The sequence below is a fragment of the Rhinatrema bivittatum genome, chromosome 3 (assembly GCF_901001135.1).
Source record: "Rhinatrema bivittatum chromosome 3, aRhiBiv1.1, whole genome shotgun sequence".
NCBI lineage: Eukaryota > Metazoa > Chordata > Amphibia > Gymnophiona > Rhinatrematidae > Rhinatrema > Rhinatrema bivittatum.
This window is the reverse complement of record NC_042617.1, coordinates 219,354,558-219,375,782: the sequence shown is the minus strand read 5'-3', so window position 1 is coordinate 219,375,782 and position 21,225 is coordinate 219,354,558. Positions and strand designations below refer to the sequence as shown.

At 47.3% G+C, this 21,225-nt stretch overlaps 1 protein-coding gene across 1 annotated transcript in view; it reads right to left on the bottom strand.

Moving 5' to 3' along the window:
* The window catches only part of FAM120B (family with sequence similarity 120B), a 406,519-nt gene that overhangs the window by 73,937 nt on the left and 311,357 nt on the right, over positions 1 to 21,225 (bottom strand). Inside the window, 1 exon segment of the mRNA XM_029594202.1 lies at positions 7,022 to 7,082. Within this exon segment, the coding sequence (XP_029450062.1) occupies positions 7,022 to 7,082 (61 nt within the window).

The window sequence follows — 21,225 nt, the reverse complement described above, 5'->3', positions numbered from 1 at the left end:
ACTGACTTGAGGTCCAGTACGGGCCGAAAGGTGCCCCCTTTCTTGGGTACCATGAAATAAATGGAATAGTGTCCAGAATTCACTTCCCAGGCAGGTACTGGGATGATGGCTTTCAAGGACCGGAGCCTCACCAGGGTAGCTTCCAGTGCTGCCTTTTTGTGTATGGGACATGAAGATTCCACAAACTTGTCCGGAGGGAGATGATGAAAGTCCAGATAATATCCCTCTCGGATGATGGCGAGGACCCACTGGTCCGACGTAATCTCGACCCATCTGGGGTAGAAGAGGGTTAACCTGCCCCCTATGGCTCCATCCCCCAGATGAATCGGCGGATTCTCATTGTGAGGCGCGGCTGGGACCTGAGCCCGGGCCTGCTCCCCTCTTGCGCTGCTTGGTCCGAAAGGACTGATTCCTGGCCTGAGGACGAGGCGCCTGGTAGCGACTCCTGTAGGGAGTGAAGCGCTGTGAGCTTCTGACCCTGGAGGACCTTGGAAAGGTGCGCTGGTTCCTTCTGAACCGATCTTCCAGCAGTCGAGGTACTGGAGAGGCACCCCATGTGCTGGCCAGTCTATCAAGGTCGCTACCGAACAGGAAAGAGCCTTTAAAGGGCAATCTGGTGAGGCGTGTCTTCGAAGGTGCATCAGCTGACCATTTCCGGATCCAGAGCTGCCTCCTGGCGGCTATGGAGGATGAGATCCCTTTGGCTGTTGTCCGGACTAGGTCTGATGCGGCATCCGTGAGGAACGAGAGAGCTGACTCCATGTCTGCTGCTGGAGCATTGTTCCTGACCTGTGACAAACAGGAACGCGTCACCACTGTGCAGCAGGTTGCGATCCGCAAAGATAGAGCTGCCACCTCAAAAGTCTGTTTCAGAATGGCGTCCAATCGCCGGTCATGAGGCTCCTTGAGGGCCGCCCCCCCTTCAACTGGAATGGTAGTGCGCTTGACCACAGCGCTAATCAAGGCGTCCACCTGGGGGCACGCCAGCAGCTCCTGAATAGCCGGTGCCAGGGGGTACATGCCTGTCAGGGCCCGACCCCCTTTGAATGAGGCCGCTGGTGCAGCCCATTCTAAATCTATCAGTTGTTGTGCTGCTTGCAAGAATGGAAAATGGCGGGCTGTAGGACGAAGACCTTCCAGCAGGGGGTTCTGCGCGGAGGGTACCGAAGCACTGGGACCCGTAATATCCAACTCCGCCAGGCACTGAGACACCAGGTCGGAGAGATCCTCTTTAGGGAAGAACCGCCTCATGGTTCTATATGGCTCAATCCCTGAGGGAAGTTCCCCCTCGTGCGGGAGTTTGGATTCGTCCAGTGAAACATCCGGGTCCGACTGGTCCGGACTGTCTGGAGGCGGAAGGTCCGGCACACGATAAGGGCTTGAAGGTCCCAGAACAGGATCCGCTGGAGCCGTAACCGCAGCGGCAGCCACAGCCGCAGCCGGACCAGCAGAAACAGCAGGAACAGTAGGAACAGCAGGGCCTGGACGGGAAGCTGTTTGCATCTGTACAAAGGCATGAATCCCCTTAAAGAGATCCACCCAGGAAATGGAGGCGGTCTCTAATCGCCGGGGTACAAGATCCCCTGGGATTCCAGGTTGGTCGAGACAGCTCGCTAAATCCGGGGTAGCCCCTGGGGAACTGTCAGCGAATCGTGGCTGAGACTGGTCCTGACCCGAGGCTCCCACGGCCTCCTCACATTGGGTACATAGAGAATCTGGCTCTTCACTGTGCGTGGCTCTAAGCTGGCATGCAGAGCAGAGGCCGAGGGCATTAATGCCGGAGGCAAGAGGTGCCCCTGCTGAAGCCGCTGAGTCGTTCTGTTCCATTGAAAAATATGCGCTTAATAATAAGCGGCAGCAATATACGCTTAATAGAACAGGCGCTCAATACAACAGGCGCTCAATAATAAGCGGCAGCAATATACGCTTTAATACAACAGGCGCTCAATAATAAGCGGCAGCAATATACGCTTAATAGAACAGGCGCTCAATACAACAGGCGCTCAATAATATGCGGCAGCAATATACGCTTTAATACAACAGGCGCTCAATTATATATATATATATTTATTTATTTATTAAAAAACTTTTCTATACCGTCGCTAAGTTAAGTACCATCGCAACGGTTTACAAATAGGCACAAATAGGTATATATAGGTATGTATCGTACATTCTAACAAGTGCCAACTGAAAACGGTTACAATATCGTTAATAAAGTTTAATTTTTGGGTAGTGATGGATTAGTCTGGGAAAGTTTATTGATGTACTTTATTTCGGTCTATTTCTCTACCGCATTGTGTATTTATAATATTGTGATGCCATTTATTCTTAGCTGCGTTTTTCTGCATTTTTCATTCTCTCTCTCCCTCTCTACCCCACTGTCTCTTTTGGAAAGGCTTGCTTAAAGAGCCATGTCTTTAAGGTTTTCTTAAAGGATTTGAAATCACTCTGTAATCTGAGTTCAGTGGGCATTGTGTTCCATAGAAAGGGCCCAGCCAGTGATAAGGCCCTTTCTCTTACTTGGGTTAGTTTTGCTGATTTTACTGTAGGGATTGTTAGTAGTGCTTTGTTAGCTGAACGAAGGTTCCTTTGTGGGACATGGACTCTTAGAGCTGTATTTAGCCAGTCTGCTTCTTTATCATATATTAGTTTGTGTATTGTGCATAAGGCTTTGTACTTGATCCTGTATTCAATTGGTAGCCAATTAATAGGCGGCAGCAACATACGCTTAGTACAACAGGCGCTCAATACAACAGGCGCTTAATAATATGCGGCAGTAATATATGCTCAGTGATAGCCAATATGCTCTCAGCAATAGGCGGCTAGCAATATACGCTCAATGATATGCAATGTGCTCTCAGCAATATGCGGCTTAGCAATATACGCTCAATGGTATGCAATATGCTCTCAGCAATATGTGGCTGAGTCATAGACCTGCGCCTATCATGGGCGCTCAATACCTGAGTAAGGCCACAAAATGGTGCCCGTGCACGGCGTGCCGCCCACAGGCCTACGCCGCCGATCCTCGTTCCTCGGAGACCAAGAGTAAGAGATGTACGCCTTACCTGATCCTCGGCGCTTCCCGGCTGGAACTCGGGCGGTCTCCGGTTGCGGGGGGAGAGGGCAAGTACCTTCACCGCCGCGCTTTGAGGAAATGCACCCGCTGCCTCGTCCACGCCGGGACTGAGGCGCCTCGTTCGCCCCGCCCGAGCCTCGCCCGGGGGCTACGTCCCTGCCGCGAATCGGCCACCGGACCGAGGACTTAAACCTCCGGGGGATCACGGAAATCACCCCGGGAAACTCAACTGGGGGAGGGACCTTAGGGTATCACCGCAGGAGTGCGGGGCTCGATGGTGCTGTAGAAGTTTGAGTAAAAAGAAAGTAGAAAATAGAAAGTAGATTTGGAAACACGCTCAGCGAGCGTGCAGGCTCTCCAAACTGCTTTGGAGACGGAAATTACTAAGTTGCTACGCTTCCTGTGGGGGTATATATACACCTGTGCTGACGTCAGATCCGTCTCCAACTGCTAGCACGAGCACACTATACCCATTTGTTCTGAGTCCATCTGGCTACACGACAGGAAAATCAAATTCTATCCATAGCGAAGGCGGACTAGATGGCATAGAACTAGATGAAATCGTACTAGAACATGAGGCACTAGAAGACGTATTCAGATGCAAAGATTCTATATCCTTGAAAATAAAAAGGACTTTATCTAATTTAGTTGAAAAATGACTGGCAAAAGAGTCAGCTGAAAGTGCAGGGGAAGCCATATTATAGTTGGTTTTTTTCTTCTCGGTTAATCTATGAACAACGAGAATAATTCTCTAGAATTATTACCTATCTCATGGATTTTTTTAGAATAATATTCCTTCTTGGCTACCAATGTTTCACGTTGGTATTTTAATAAAGAAGTTCGATACAAACTAGCATTATCATGTGAGGAACATTTCAACCATTTACGTTCATTTTTTCGTAATTGCCGCTGGGCCAAAATCAATGATTCATTATTCCAAGGACGATAAACTCTTTTACTATGAACAGAGTGAGAATAAAACTTCAGAGGAGCTACACAATCAATAGAGGAACTAAGATGTGAAAACCACTTATCAAAATAAGAATTAAAATCTTCTTGTTCAACCATATCAGGGAACGGAATAAAAACTTCCTTCAATTTACAAATATCCACAACTGATCTTTTTTCAAAGCCTTTACAAGCTTCCCCTATACTACTGTGATCTACCGAACCATGTAATGAAAAACAGATCAAATAGTGATCAGACCACGGAACTGTTTTAATGACTGGAGAATCATCAGAAGCAGCTAGGAAGGGCAGGGAAGTTGCTCCCCCGACCCAAGGCACCCTCAGCAGGATTGGATGCCCCTCCCCCCCAGCTGAGGAGGCAAGACAGCCGGGCTCAGCAACGCCTGTGACCAACAGACCTCCGGGAAGCCCTTAAGCAGAGAACAAACCTTGAAGAAAAAAACCCTAAAAATAAACTTTTTTTTTTTTAAACTAGAAAACCAAGGAAACAGAAATCCCCACAGGGGTACTTCCCTTTCTGAGGACCTGGAGGGGGACTTCGGGATGTAGAGGGAGCCAGTCCCCTGGCTATCAATACCCCGGAATCCACGGGCTCTTACTGTCAGGGGTATCCAACCCCCTGCTGCCTGGCTCCACCCAAGGGATGGCCCACGATCGGAACCTAGCACCTTGGGGAACGTAGTCCAACTCATGTAAGAGCTGCAGGATGCACAACCACCATCTGCTGGAGACAGAGAAATACTGAGGAGCTGCAGGTGGCACCCTTGGGGTAAGGCAGTGCCTCAAAGTTTGTTCTCTGCCTCCATCTGCTGGTGGGAGTGCATAACCCACTGGTCTGGACTGATATGGGTATGTCCAGGAACCACCATTTACCTGACCCCTGAAACAGGTGAAAGCTGCAACTTGTACTTTCAAGGAATTAAGAGCTAATCCTTTATTCAAGCCATCCTGCAAAAATTCCAAAATTAGCGGGATCTTGACCAAAGAAGGAAGAGGATCTCCATCCTCACACCAGACCTCAAACACAATCCAAACCTGCACATAGGCCAAGGAAGTGGAGAACTTTCTAGCTTTTAGTAAAATGGAAATCAATGCCACAGAGTATCCACGTTTCAGCAAGCAAGCAGCCTCAAGGGCATACTGTAAAACAAAACTGAGTCGGATCTTTGTGAAAAAGAGGTCCCTACCGTAACAGGTTCCCGTGTGTTGGACCTTGAAGGGGTGAGTCCACCAGGATCCTCCTCAGATCTGTATATCATGGTCTCCTGGGCCAATCTGGATATCCAGGTTGAGTTAAGAGGCTCAACCCAACAGGTCCAAGCTGAGGCTGGAGGGTATGTATCGGAGTATCCTTAGAAACCCTTCGTAACTAGTATGGGATCAGGCATTTAGCCTGGTCCACCTTAAAAGCTAAAGAAACAGGTAACTCTGTGAGCAGGTCCCCTGAGAGCAGTAATAAGGGCGTAGTAGGCCCAGAAGGGAACAGATAAACCTCAATTTTCCAGGAGAATGCAGCTCCTGCAAGAATGTGAATTCTGAAGGTAAATGCTGAATGTGAATGTGGCTGAAGCTAAGCCATTTAATGTTGGACAATATGCTTGTGCAAAATATAATTTTACGTAAGAAGAGTCAGAGTCCAGTGTGTGTGCTCTGAGAAGTTACAGACCGCTTGTTCTGTCTCACAGGGTTATATAGAAATAAGAGTCAACAAAGTAAGAGATTTGGGTTTGATCCTCGACTCAGAGTTAACCATGAAGCCATCAATCAAGTCCATTATAAAAGATGGCTTCTATAAGTTGAGAGTCTTAAGAAAATTGAAGCCCCTATTGCATTTAAACGATTTTCGAATTGTTTTGCAGGCTCTGATTTTACCAAAAGTAGATTACTGCAATGCGCTCCTGTTAGGAGTCTCCTTGTCAACTATCCGTCCTCTGCAACTTCTCCAGAATGCGGCTGCTCGTTTGCTATCCAACATAAAGAAATATGACCACATTTCTCCAGTGTTGTTGAAGCTGCATTGGCTGCCGGTTCAGTCTCGCATTCACTATAAGTGCCTTACCCTAATTCACAAAGCTATATATGGAAACAACTCTGAATGGCTTAATGCATCCCTGCGTATTCACGTCCCAGTACGAAATTTGAGATCACTCGGGCAAGCTTTACTTTCAATTCCGTCACCCAAATTAGCCCATTTGGGTTCTGTTAGAGAGAGAGCATTGTCCCTGGCGGGTCCTGGGTTGTGGAATTCCCTTCCGGTTGATATTCGATTGGAGGAGAATATCAATAGTTTTAAAAAGCAGATTAAGACCTGGCTTTTTCAGCGGGCTTTTAATGAGGCCAACTGATTCCTTCTTTCTCTTACTTTGCTAATGGGATAATAAAAGGAGATACTAAGGGTTCAGAGGGATAATAAGGCGTAAAATATGACAAGAACTGCCGAGGTTTAGGCCAGGTTAAAGATAGAGGTGTAGCTAGAAGGGCTTAAATGGTAAAATTTAGGTTTTTAAGACTTTAATTTTGTTTTATGTTTTAAGTTTTTTAATCTAATGGATTTTATTTATTTTTAGCTTATTATTATATTTGAATCAACTATGTAATTTTTAGTGAGTTACCTGTTTTACGAGTTTTAGTTTTTATGAATTCTGCTACTGCAAATTCTAATCATTGTTAACCGCCTTGATATTAATTTGAAAGTCGGTATATAAAGTTAAAAAAATAAATAAATAAATAAATAACAAATAAGTTGTAGGTAATACCAAATTACTGGACTAACAATTCCTCTGTGACTAGCTTTCAAGAGCTATGCACTCTCTTCATCAGGTCACTTCGGCTCTTACAACCTAACCCAGAGATACTGAATTAGTCCAGTACAAAGGAATCACCCTCAACTTGTTGACTCTTATTTTTACATATTCAAGTTGCCTACCATGGAAACCACAATACTTTATTAAGATGGTATACAAGTTATATATTTACCGGGAAGTGGGCTGGAATCCTCTCCCTCTGTGACCTTGGTATCCTAATCGGTATCTTCTACCTGAAAAAAATATAAAGAAAATATATTTATCTTTTCTCCCAAATATTCCAGCAGAACTACCCCTTAAAAACCAAACTCCTCGCTACAGATTTTTGAAAACTATAGAGTTTCAATTTTGCCTGCAATTGCAATGTTTTTGGCATTTCCATGTAATTGTAAATTAGTTATAATTAAATAATTAATTAGCTAAAAATGGTGTGGCCTCCAGTCAAAGAACCCTGAAGCCTTTCCCCTTCAGGAAACCCAGAGAAAGTTGCTGTCATTAATCCTGTGCAAACCATCTACATCACAGCTAGCTTTCCATGTTTAAAACTGCCATTGACCTTTGGAACTATAAAGAGTCAGAGGTTGATGGTTTATGTAAGAAGCAGTAGGCCTAGTGGTTAGAGCAGTGGGTTATGAACCAGGGTTCAAGTCCTACTGTTACTGCTTGTGACCTTCGGCAAGTCATGTTACCCTCCATTGCCTCAGGTACAAACTTAGGGGTAGATTTTAAAAGGGTGCGCATATGTTATAAAATCGGGGGTGCACAATTGTTCACCTTGCGCGTGATGAGCTGCGCTGCCTTCCCCCATTCCCTTCCCACCCCTTCCCCTAACCTTCTCCTCCCAGCCCTACTCTAACCCTCCCCCTGACTTTTATCTTACCTTTTGCACCTGCCTCTGAGCAGGCACAAGTTGCGCGTGCCAGCGGCCTGCCGGCACGTGATTCTCCGACACAGTGGTGATGGCAGCTGTGTCGGAGACCTGTGGCCCCGCCCCTGGACTGCCCCGCCCCTTTAGTAAAGCCCCGGGACTTACACTCATTGCTGGGCCTTTTAAAAATAGGCCCGGCGCATGTAAGGCCATTTACGCACGTAACCTTTGAAAAATCCGGCCTTTAGATTGTAAGCCCTCTGGGGTTAGGGAAATACCCTCAGTACCAACATGTATTTTATTTATATTCCGAAAAGCGGAATATAAATAAAATAAATGAAAATAAATAAACATGCTGCTTTCCTTAGTAAACTAGACTTCAGGGCCTCACCACCGGGCTTGTTGCTGGCCGGCCCGACGCTCGGATGTTGCCGCTGCTCCTCCCGGCTGCTGCATTTCCTCCCAGCGCCATCTTGTACTCTGCTGTGACCGACGTGCTCTTCCGCCCGCGCATGCGCGGTAGAGCTGCTCTCTACTGCGCATTTGTGGGCTGTCGGTCAGAGCCCATTTATATTGTAGATTGTCTCTCTCATATAGATATCAACTGTCTGCATATTTGTTCAAATGCTCTTACAATATCCAAGTCAGCAAGTGTACAACTCAAATCTCTACTCCAAACCACTAACTTCTGAAGATGCTGATCTTTCGAGTGATATCTGAGCATTCAAATCCACGTTGCAATTTTGTTGAACTTTGGAGTATCATCAAAGAAAATTATCTTCTTCTGTGAAATGCAAATTCAACTGCAAACCTCTGCCCAAAGATTGGCAATAATGGCAGGCCTAGAAATATGCTAAAAAACTGTGAAGAAGGAATCCATTGTTCCTGTAGCTACAGAAGCGAATAGAATGACTCTGGATCAATAAGCTGACCCATACTATAAAAACCATGATCTTTCCAGTCATGAAATATAACAGAGTCCAAACCAGCTGGAAAGTCCAGGTAGCCAATAAAAGTTAAGAAGTGTGATTTAAATATGTTCTTTCCAGCAGTAGTTCTCCACCATTTCCATGCTTTACACATAGCTGTTAACCAGAAGAATTTGCACGCCAAAGAAAACATCTATGCACTAGAAAGATGAAGCAAAATAATTGGGTTGTACAGTGACACACTTAGCTATCATATATTTTTGATATCATATTTACTACCCATGAATATCCATTCCTGAATATAATGCAACAAGCATGCCACGTTATATAACCTTAAATCCAGCAAATTTAATCCTCCCCTGTCCTTAGTACTACCCAAGATAATAAAGCGAGTCCTTTTCCCATGCCAAATAAAAGACATAAAACGTGAATGCACTAACTGAATATCAGATTGTTTGATCAAAAGAGGCAACATCTGCATATCATAAAGAATTTTGTCTATTTTGATTAATTCACATTAACCCGAGACAGATAGTAATCCCATGCTTCTATTAAGGTAGTATCCACTGCACTGTGCTGGTTACCCCCATGCTCATCAGTTCCACAGACTATAGGTCCGAAAGACTATAGGTCCGAAACAGGTCCGCTGTTTCGGACCTCTATCAGTTATCCTCCCCCTTACCCTTGTTATTTGTACTTTCCACCTTTTGTTTTATGTGAACCGATATGATGTGTACTTTAATGTCGGTATAAAAAAGCTGTTAAATAAAATAAAAATAAATAAATAAAATAAAAGTTAGGGCTCTCGAAGGTTGCTGTCTAAATCCAAGTCCCCTTTTCCCCTGCCGCCGAAGCAGAGAGTAATGTTGGAGCTGCATCAAAAGTAACGAGATTAATTTGGTTAAGGGTAGTAACCGCCACACCAGATGTTACCCCTATGCATGCTTTCTTCATTTCCTTTAGGACTTGTCCACAGAAGCAGTCCTGTGCTTTTTACTTATGTCCTCTTCACAGAATCCCAGACCATGGAAATCTGGGCCCTCGGTTGTCGTCTGAATCAAATTCCCTGCAATTTAAGTGGGTAACAATGTTGCAGTTTTATATTCTGCTTTTTCAGCACTTGAAAGTGCACTCCTGGATGGATCTGTAATCCTCAAGAAGGGTTCTCTACAAGATAAGGCCTGAAGCTCCGATACCCACTAAGCTGAGGAAATAGCCACTAGAAAAATCACCTTTAAAGTAAGATCCTTTAGCGTTGGGTGCTTCAAAGGCTCGAACGGTGATGTACACATGGCCTTCAAAACCAGATTGAGGCTCCAAGAAGGACAAGGATTCCGAATGGGAGGACGTAAATGTTTCACCCCCGAAGGAAGTGCACGATGTCCGGATGTGCTGCCAAGCAAACTCTGCACACTCTACCCTGAAGGCAACCCAGAGCTGCTACCTGAACTCTCAGGGAATTAAAGGATAAACCTTTAACCAGACCAGCTTGTAAAAAGGCCAAGACATCACTCATGGAGGCATGAGTGGGGTCTACCCTGTGTTCTACACACCAAGACTCGAAAACACCCCACACCCTTACATATGCCAGGGAAGTAGAGGTCTTCCTGGACTGAGTAGTAATCACTGCATCCGAATATCCCTTTTTCCTTAGGTGCTCCCTCTCAAAAGCCAGGCCGCAAGACAAAAGCAATCTGCCCCTTCCAAACAAACGGGGCCTTGATGGAGAAGATTTGGCATGAGCTGAAACCACAAGGGGACGTTCACCGCTAGGTTGACCAGGTCCGCAAACCACGGCCGCCTCAGCAATTCCGGTGCTATGAGGATTACGTCCCCTCGGTGGGCCTCTACACGGCGCAACACCTTGCCAATTAGTGGCCATGGCGGAAACCCATACAGCAGGACATCCACCGGCCAAGAGAGGACCAAAGCGCCCACCCCTTCTGCTCCCGTCTCCCGATGCCGACTGAAGAACCTGAGGGGCCTTGGTGTTGTGGAAAGTCGCTATTAAGTCCATGAAGGGCTGACTCCACCTGCTGCATATGAGGCGAAAGGCTTCCTCTGAAAGCTCCCACTCCCCTGGATCCAGCTGGTGACAGCTCAGGAAGTCTGCTTGAATGTTTTCCGAGCTTGCTCTATGAGAAGCTGCTATCCTCTCCAGATGCAGTTCTGCCCAGTTGATCAATTCCCGGGCTTTCAGAGCTACTGCTCGGCTCTTGGTGCCTCCTTGGCGATTTATGTAAGCCACAGCTGTCGCATTGTCTGACAGAATCCTTAGTGATAGTCTGTAGAGCAAGTCACATAGCTCTTGTCTCCAACAGGTTGATGGACCACGAGGACTCTGTCACCAACCAATGGTCCTGGACCGATCTGTTCTGACAGACTGCACCCCAACTGGAAAGGTTGGCATCTGTGATCACCACCGCCCAAGGTCCAGGTCTATCCCTCGGTGAAGCTTGTTCGGGGTGAGCCACCACGAGAGACTGGACTGCACAGATTCTGGAAGCGGAAGCAGTAGCTGAAACTGCTCAGAGATCGGATCCCAATGGGATAGTAATGCAAAGGCCAATGGGACCAACTCCAGGATGGATGCCATTGACCCAAGAACTTGCAAGTAATCCCAGACCCTGGGCATGTGCATGGTCAATAGCAAACAAACCTGAGCTTGCAATTAGTTGATCTGCTCCTTGGTGAGAAAAACCTTGCCCAAATTCATGTCGAAGAGGGCTCCCAAGAACTCCAGGGACTGGGAGAGAACGAGATGACTCTTGGCCAAATTGATTATCCACCCCAGGGACCGCAAGAGGCACAGGACTCAATCCACCACCTCCCGACAGAGAGACTCTGACTTCACTCAAATCAGCCAGTCATCCAAATATAGGTGCACCAGAACTCCGTCCTTCCGAAGGGCAGCTGCCACCACCACCATTACCTTGGTAAAGGTCCTGGGTGCAGTCGCTAGGCCAAAAAGAAGGGCGCAAAACTGGAAGTGCTCCTCCAGGATCATGAAGCGGAGGAATTTTGGTGGTCAGGCCAAAGCCCGATGTGCAGGTAAGCCTCCATTAAGTCCAAAGATGCGAGGTACTGTCCCCTGTGGACTACTGCAATTACCGACCAGAAGGTTTCCATGTGAAAACACGGCACCCAAAGTGCCCTGTTCACTTTCTTCAAATCGAGGATGGGTCGGAAGGTACTCTCCTTCTTTGGCACTATGAAGTAGATGGAATTCCAGCCTGTTCTTCACTCTGCCAGAGGCACCGGCACAATGACCCCCAGCTCACTGAGGCGAGGACAGTATCCTGTACTGGTAATACCTCCGCATTCGAAAGGGACTTATCCATTTGGAGTTGCTGTTGGGAATCCCGGCCGTGTCCCCACTACCTGCTTTGATGCTTGGCGGGTTTCTCCGTGCTTGGCGCGGCATGTTCCGGGCCTCTGCCAGCCGATGGCGTTTCCCCAACGCTGCCCTGGACGCCACCAACTTCCTCTTTGCATGCACTCCCCTAGGCGTGCGCGGCACTGCCCGGCACTTAAAGGGGCCGTGGCGGGAAACTGCGGCCCGACCCCCGAAGATGACTTCACGACTTTGGGGAATTTAAACCCCGGCTCAGTCTCCTGATCTTCGCCTTGGCAACAGGTCCTGCTCCCTTGGAGTGCGTGGTTGCTGTTCCTGATCCAGAGTTCCTGCTTGTTCTTGATTCCTGTGTTCCTCTCCTTGGCTTGTCCTCCTGGTTCCGACTTCGGCTTTGGTTTCCTGATTCTGCGTGTCTGCTGCCCATCCTGACTTTTTGGCTTGTTCCTCGTCTCTGCTCGTCTGCTGCCTGCCCCTGACCTCCGGCTTGGTTCACCGTACTGCACCCTTGCCACCAGCCTCGACCTGGATCCCCGACACCACTTCAACCTGCTCCTGGACTCCGCTTCCCCGAGGAGACCCGTACCTAAGTCCTGCCAGCCTCGGCACCCAAGGGCTCAACCTGGTATAGGTGAAGCTCCAGTCGGGTCTTCCTCACCAGTACTGCCTTCCAGCGATGAAGACTACTGAGGGCCATCCCTCGGTGTTGGAGCCAACCCTTGACCCGGCCCAAGGGTCCATCAAGATGGCATTTGAAGACTGGAGGCAATGGCTAAAAGGCGCACAGCACACCATCACGGTGTACACCGATCACAAGAACCTGGAATATCTCAGTGAGGCTCAATGTCTGAACCCCTGTCAGGCCCGCTGGTCGCTCTTCTTTAGCCGCTTCAACTTTTTACGTTACCGACCAGCTTCGAAGAACACTAGGGCGGATAACCCTGTCCAGACTCCACGAGACGGAGGACACATCCAATACGCTTCAATATATCCTGGATTCTGCCAGAGTCCTCGCAGCTACCAACGCTGTGCCCCTGGGGAAGACGGTAGTTCCTCTTCGCCTTCGTCGGAAGGTTTTATCCTGGAGCCATGACTCACTCACCGCCGGACATCCTGACAGGGCCTGCACACTTGAACTCCTATCTCGCTACTACTGGTGGCCTCAGATGACCCATGACATCCGAGCATACATCAGCTCCTGCTCAACCTGTGCCCAGCAGAAGCCGTTGCCAGGTCGTTCGTGGGTCTTCCTGCAACCACTCTCGGTGTCTCAAGAACCTTGGACACACATCTCCATGGACTTCGTGGTGGACCTGCCCATGTCAAATGGGAACCAAGTGATCTGGGTGGGTGTCGATAGGTTCTCCAAAATGGCACACTTTGTCCCTCTGCTTAAGTTGCCTTCAGCGCCCGAACTAGCCCAGCTTTTTACCCAACATGTCTTCTTCCTCCACGGACTTCCACGACACATAGCATCTGACCATGGCCCCCAGTTCATAGCGAAGTATTGGCGTCCCCTGTGCAAAACATTCGAAGTGCAACTGGATTTTACATCTGCTTTCCACCCTCAGGGGAATGGCCAGACTAAGCGGACTAATCGGGATCTGAAAAATTTCATCCGCTTATTCGACAGGAGCAGGCAGGACGATTGGGTGGCCCTGTTACCCTGGGGGTAGAATTCTCCCTCAACATGCACGTCCACTCTGCCACAGGGGTCTCCCCATTTCAACTAGTCTTTGGCAAACAACCAGTGCGTCCTCTGCCCTTACCCCTCACTGTGCCTTCTCCGGCGGCCCAACTCATGGCTCAGCAACTCCACGCCCTATGAACTGCTACCCAGTCCAACCTCCAGAAAGCCGCTGATGCTGCCAAGCGAACTACGGACAAACACCGTCGTCCGGCTCCTCTCTTCAAACCTGAGGATCGAGTATGGGTGAGCAAGCGCCATATATACCTTCGAGGGCCCTCCATGAGACTGGCTCCTAAGTATATTCATCCATTTACTGTCAGTGAACGTTTGGGCCCGGTCTCCTACCATCTACACCTACCCTCCCTATTTGAAGATACACAACACCTTTCATGTGTCCTTGTTGAAGCCTCCTTGTTCCACCCCAAGCCTCCAGATATCTCCTCTGAAGAGGACCCAGTCTACCAAGTTAAAGATATACTTGATGTAAGACGCAATCGCAGGCGTTGGGAATATCTAATCTCCTGGGAAGGATTTGGTCTGGAGGAAAACACCTGGGAGCTGGCCTCAAACATCTTGGACAAATCCCTGCTCCAACAATTTCACCGGACATATCCCAACAAGCCTGGCCCTTCTGTGAGGGGGGGGGGGGGTAAAGGAGGGGGTTCTTTTGGGAATCCCCGGCCGCAGGTCCCCTACCTGCTTTGACTCTCGGCGGGTTTCTCTGCGCTCAGCACGGCATGTTCCGGGCCTGTGCTGGCCGATGGCACATCCCCCACACAACCCTGGACGCTGTCGACTTCCTCTTTGCGTGTGCTCCAGTAGGCGTGCGCAGGACTGCCCGGCACTTAAAGGGGCCGCGGCGGGAAACTGCAGCCTGGCCCCCGAAGATGGCATCACAAATCTGGGGCATTTAAACCCCGGCTCAGTCTTCTGATCTTCGCCTTGGCAACAGGTCCTGCTCCCTTGGAGTGCGTGGTTGCTGATCCTGATCCTGAGTTCCTGATCCCGAGTTCCTCTCCTTGGCTTGTCCTCCTGGTTCCAACTTCGGCTATGGTTTCCTGATTCTGTGTGTCTGCTGCCCATCCTGACCTTTTGGCTTGTTCCTCGTCTCTGCTCATCTACTGCCTGTCCCTGACCTCCGGCTTGGTTCACCATACTGCACCCCCGCCGCCACCCCAGCCTGCTCCTGGACTCCGCTTCACTGAGGAGACCCACACCTAAGTCCTGCCAGCCCCGGCACCCAAGGGCTCAATCTGAGGGGAACGAGGGCTGGTACAGGTGAAGCTCCAGTCGGGTCTTCCTCACTAGTCCCGCTTTCCGGCGATGAGGACTACTGAGGGCCATCCCTTGGTGGTGGAGCCAATCTTCATCCTGGCTCAAGGGTCCACAGCGCTAACAGTTGCTGCACCCAACGAAGGCCCGCATGCAACATAAAACTGCTGCACATAGCAGCCCGAGCCCCCAGAGCGGAGACCTAAAAAATCTTCTTGAGGTGAACTTCCAGCTTCCTATCTTGAAGATCCTTGAGCGCCGCAAAGCCCGTGACAAGGATGGTCTTCTTCTTAGTGACAGTGAACACTGCAGCATCCACATTCGGAATCCTGAGAAGATCCAGCGGAGGGGCGCCATGGCCGCGGAACACAAGTAGTCCACCTTAAAAATGGTTGGTTTATGGACTTTTCTTCCAGGAACTTCTCCAAACCTAGCTACAGTAACAGCTTTCACATCATCCTCTGGCAACAAATTCCACAATTTAATTTTGTACTGGGTAAAAATAAATATTTTCTCCAGTTTCTCTTAAATGTATCACCTAGTAACTTCATTGCATGACTGTCATTAACTTTTTTTTTTTTTCATTTCTCATGGCAGGCTTTATTTTTTAATGCTGTTAATTCTATGTTTGAATATTTTTATTAATTCAACCGCCAGGTACAACAACAACATCTTGTAACAGTCAACAGATAAATCATAGATAATGCAACATAGTAGTTAATAAAAAAAAAAACAGAAATAAATACAAAAGCAGTACATTTTATAAGAACATAAGAGCATGCCATGCTGGGTCAGACCAAGGGTCCATCAAGCCCAGCATCCCGTTTCCAACGAGGCCAGACCAGGCCATAAGAACCCGACAAGTACCCAAAGAACATTCCAATAACAAACAAAAATAAGTTAAAAATCTGAATAATTATGCAAAGACAAGAAAACAGATACCTTCTAAAATAGACGTCATGATCTTATATACTAGAGAAAACATCCAGGCTTTCAGAGCCCTGTGGAATTTTAAGTAACCTTTCTCTTTCCTAATTGTTAATGGCATAGTATTCCGTAATGCAGGTACTATATGTTTGCCGAGCATGATCAAATCCTGATTTTTAACTGGAGAAGGAACAAGAAGACATTTCTACCGAGTAAAGCATAATATGCATGTACGCTGATAAGAAATTTAAATATTAATAAGATATTTAATGGTGGGGGTGGAAGGGAAATAGAACCAAAGAGCTAAGAGAAACAGATAAGTATGAGAAAAAAATGTGTGAAGCTTGCTGGGCAGACTGGATGGGCCGTTTGGTCTTCTTCTGCCTTCATTTCTATGTTTCTATGAAGGGAATCCGTAAGCTAGGGCCTTGAAAACCAAACACAAAATCTTCGGGGTAAATATATAGCGACATTTAGCTGGATAACTCACAAATTATCCTGCTAAATGCTGACTTCTCACTATTTTCCCCACTTATCCAGCTAAAGTTATCCAGCTAAAAGCCAGATATTCTTTAAGATAGACAGCTCTATTCAGTAATACAGTTGTGCCACTGAATATCCCTCCAAAGTTAACAGGATAAGTTTATCTGGCTAACTTTATAATCCAGTTATTGACTGACTATTACCCCCTTAAACTGAATTCTGTGGTTGATTGGAAGTCAATGCAGCTTAATTATAAGGGGAGAAACACAATCATTGCTCCAAGGTTTGGCAGCAGTGTACTCTTATCAGCTGTAAAGGTCTAATCAGCTGCAGTGTTCAACCCTAAAAATTAATCAAGACTGGTGAGAATTAAGGAATGTACTAATGCTTCTAAATCTTTTCTGGTTAAAGAAAATATGATTTGACACAACAAACGTAGCCAATAAAAAATATTTCTGAACAACAGCAGAGATTTGATCCTTCATGGAATGTTTTGAGTCTAATTTGACTCCCAGCATCAGCGCTGCATTTTTTTTGGTTACAGTTAAGAACATGCCATACTGGGTCAGACCAAGGGTCCATCAAGCCCAGCATCTTGTTTCCAACAGTGGCCAATCCAGGCCATAAGAATCTGGCAAGTACCCAAAAACTAAGTCTATTCCATGTTACTGTTGCTAGTAATAGTGGTGGTTATTATCTAAGTCAACTTAATTTAATGGTGGGGTGAAAGGGAAATAGAACCAAAGGTTACTAGAAGCCAAGAGAAACAGATAAGTATGAGAAAAAAAGAAGTGTGAGGCTTGCTGGGCAGACTGGATGGGCCGATTGGTCTTCTTCTGCCTTCATTTCTATGTTTCTATGCATCTTTCAGAAGCGGATATAACTTGTCCATGGCTCTATTCATCTTCAAACCTGCATCCAGAGTATCCCACTCCCTGAAGAGCAGGGCGTTGACCGACATATGAAAAGGAAAAGCCATAGTTGGACCCCAAAGGCTCAACATCACTGGATCCATGGCTCCTAACTCCTGGGGGGCCTCAATGCCCAGCTCCTCAAGAACTGTGGGAATCAGGGTGGCCAGCTCCTCTCTACAAAATAAAAGTACTACCCTGGGGTCATCCGACTAAGAGTGATCACCCTGGTCCCCCCATCAGGAAACTCCTGTGGAAGATCCGATGCCAGTGCATTATAGGGGGCCGAATTCCCCGCTGACGGGGAAGCCACGGGCCTTACGGGATGGCAAACCTTGGGAGACCCCTGCAACCTTTGGGGCTCTAGCCCTCGTGGGGGCAGCAGGCATAGCCCCCCTCCTGCTGTGGCCGCTTAACTCTCTCGGTAGTCCCTAACAAATCCTGCTTGTTGCTGCGGCGCAAATGTTTTCTTCCTAGTTCCTGCAAGTCTTGTTGTTTTGGATGGCACCATTAGACGTGGCTGTGTTGGTCACCATAATTGGTAGTTGGGTTATAGGGGGGTCAAGGAACATTGGAGGTAGATTGGGGTTATACATCTAAGTAGTTTATAGGCTAAGACCAGCAGTTTGAATTTTGTGTGATAACATGTTAAATGTAGAGTTCTCAGAACAGGGGTAACGTGTTCAAATTTCTTTGTTTTTGTCATCATGCATGCAGCCACGTTCTGCATAAGCTGCAGGCCTCAGTTCAGGTTATTGGGGATTCGGGTATAGACTGCATTACAGTAATTTAGTCTAGAGATTATTAAGGCCTGAATAGTGGTTGTGCAGGCGTTGTTATCCAGGAAACTTGAAGCTGGGGTAGTGGTAAAAAGCTAACTACTGCTTTGGATACTGCTTGGATCTAGACTTTGGTGGCAAGTTGAGAGTCTAGATTAAAGCCTAAAATCTGTATGTTGTAAATGCGGTATATAAACATTTTTAAATAAATAAATAAAATAAATGCTGCTGAGAAATCCAGGAGTATCAGTAGCGCTGATTAACCATGATCTAGGTGAAGACTGAGCTCATCCTTCAGGCTGATTAGTATGGTTTCAATGCTATGCTATGAGCAGAAACCAAATTGGAGGTGGACAGATAATTAGAGAGTTATTAGTATTGCCTTTTCTATAACCTTGCTAAGGAAGAGGAGTTTGAGACTGGGAAGTAGATAACGTGCAGTATTTGGATAACTGGGCATAGTTGGATAACTGGGGTCCAGGCTTATCTTCTTTAAGGTGGACCTAAATATCAGTCTTTTTAGGAAATTAGGCAATTGGGCTTCTGTCCCAGTTTGGCTTGTCAGATAAGCCAGGATAGGCAGAGGTCTTGTAGCTGGTGGTTGGCTTGAGGGAGGTGAGTAGGACCTCTATATCCTTCTCGTAAGGGGACTAAAATCTGTTAGTGAGTGTTGTACAGTAGGCTGTAAAGATTGGGGGGACTTCCTGCTGGTCTGCTGTCTAGCACTGAGCAGATGTGTGCTAGTTCATCCATGAAGAAAGCAGCTAACTTGTCACAGTGGGTCTCAGTTGAGGTGAAAAGAAGGTATTGGGATGTTGGATCCCAGGAGCTTGCTGATAGTATTGAATAACTCTCTGGGTTAGTTCTCTGCTTGATGATTGCTTCATTAGTGGCCTTGTGGTAGGCCATGCATTGTTGTCTGTATTTGGTTTTGTCTAAATCCGATTTTGATTTGTGCCAGTCATTCCAATTTTCTGCCCATACTTTTTACTGCTTTTAGTTCTGGTGAAAACAAAGGAGTTGGTTTAGGTTTTGATGTTGACGATTTTGCAAGGGCCAATCTTGTCGATAGCTAGTCTGAGATTCGAGTTCCAGTTTTGTACCAGAATGGTTGGAAAAGGATAGTGGGGGTGCTCGGTATGGATGAAGGACTCTGCAGGAGAGTATCCGGTTTGAGATGTGTGGTCGGTCAGACTTTTCTTAAGGTTTCTTCTGGTTGCACTTTCTGGGATGGAGGAAGAGTGTGCATTTAAAAATGGACCAAGTGGTGGTCTGTCCAGGAGAATTTAGTTGTTAGTATATTCTTGATTGACTGCTCATTCACAAATTGTATTGGAGTCTATACCAGGTTGAGGGCATTGGTCCAGTTACTAGTTGAGCTTGGTCTAGGGGACTCTATTGTGGCTTAGAATTCTCATGGAAGGCCAGTTGTGAAATTGCCTAGCATTATTGATCTTGGGTATTCAAGGATGATCTCAGGAATGAATTGCAATAGGTTCTATAGGGCCTCAGTGGAAGTGGATGGTGGGTGTATAACAGGAGGATTTCCCATTTGGGTACATGTTGGTTTGGACGACAATGGTTTCAGTACCTTCTGATTTTCAAGTGCTGGTGCAAGTCAAAGTGTTCTTGAAATTGATTACTACTGTATCACCTCTCATTTTTGTGAGGGGTGGGGACATAAGAGATAATCTTAAGAGTGAATTTGGTTGAGCTGGGGCATGTTAGAGTCCATGTTTCTGTGAGTAAAAGGATTATCTGCAGAGTCATCTCTGGATAGATCACTTAACATGTCTGAATTGTTGTGGATGGACTGGATGTTTAGGGAAGTGCTGTTATCCAGTGAGGGTGAGCATGTGTTATCCTGCTGTTGGGCTATCCTTGGCAGATGTGTAAGGGATCTCATGTAGTTTTTCTGCTTGCATGGTATGGGGTTGTAATATGGGAAGTATTTGCCCTGTCCTGAGAAAATGGTAATTAGAGAAGATGAAGGAGGGGTTGGGATAGGGTGTAGAATGTGGCACATTTTGAAGATGAAAAGAAATGTAAGGGGGAGTGTAGTCTGGTGAAAGTTTGAGTGTGCTTGGTATGGTTGTGAAAGGGCAAGTTAGCTGCTAGATGTTGTAGATGTTAAGGGATAGATTTTCCACTGTACGTGCGCTTCCCGGTGCGCATACATGGACGCGCCGGCGCGTACTTACAGTGGAAAATCCATGGGCTGCATGCATATGTGCAGGCGGTGCGCACAAGGGGAGGGGGGACTTCTGCAATTTCTACGTGGCGATGCATTCCGGCCTTCTCCAGTTCCCTCCCAGTCTGCTTCAATTAAGGAGCGGACTGGGAGAGAACTTCCCTAGCCCCTACTTAACCTCCCTTCCCTTCCCCTCTCCTCCCCACCCCTTAAACCCTACCTTTTTCTTTTTTTTTCCCCATTGTTTCACAACTTACTTCAGCTCTCAAGCTGAAGTTGTATGTGCCGGCAGCCGGGTCTTCGGACAGTGAACAATGGCGCTGTTCCATCCCCCGCCCTGCCCAGAACACACCACCTGCCACGCCCCATCGAAGAGGCCCGGCAGTTATTTGCGTACCGGCATTCGCATACCGGCGTTTACACGCATGGCTGGGCCTCTTCGAAAACTTGCAGGCAGTTGAAAATCTATCCTTAAGTGTTTTGTGGCTTACCTCCTGTCTTGGATGGGGGATGGAGAGGAATGCAGCATAGCTCTGGTAGATGAGATTAGTATGACGTGATTCTGTGGAGGGATGAGATTAAAGGGCATGTGCTCAAAGTAGCACATGAAGGGGCACACAAAGGGGGATGCCCTTTGGTAGTGTCCTTCAGTGTTGGGCCTGCCTATGGATTTTTAAAGAGCCAAATTGGTGACAATCGATGTCAGCAGGGGTGGAATCGTGATGGCTCTCACCACAGCTGCATTTAGGACTAGCATGGTTAGAAAGAGGGGGGCCCCCAAATGGTGGTGAGACACTATGCACTCAATCCTGCACAGGCTGCTCCCCGGGGCTGATTCTAAGTGCACCCTTGATGCGGCTCTTTAAAGAGCTGGGTTGTCTGTCATCGATGTCAGCAGGAGGTGGGACTGGGGTGGCTCTCCTCACTGTAGCAGCATTTGTGACAGAGAGGGTTGGAGGCAGGGGGAGAAGGGC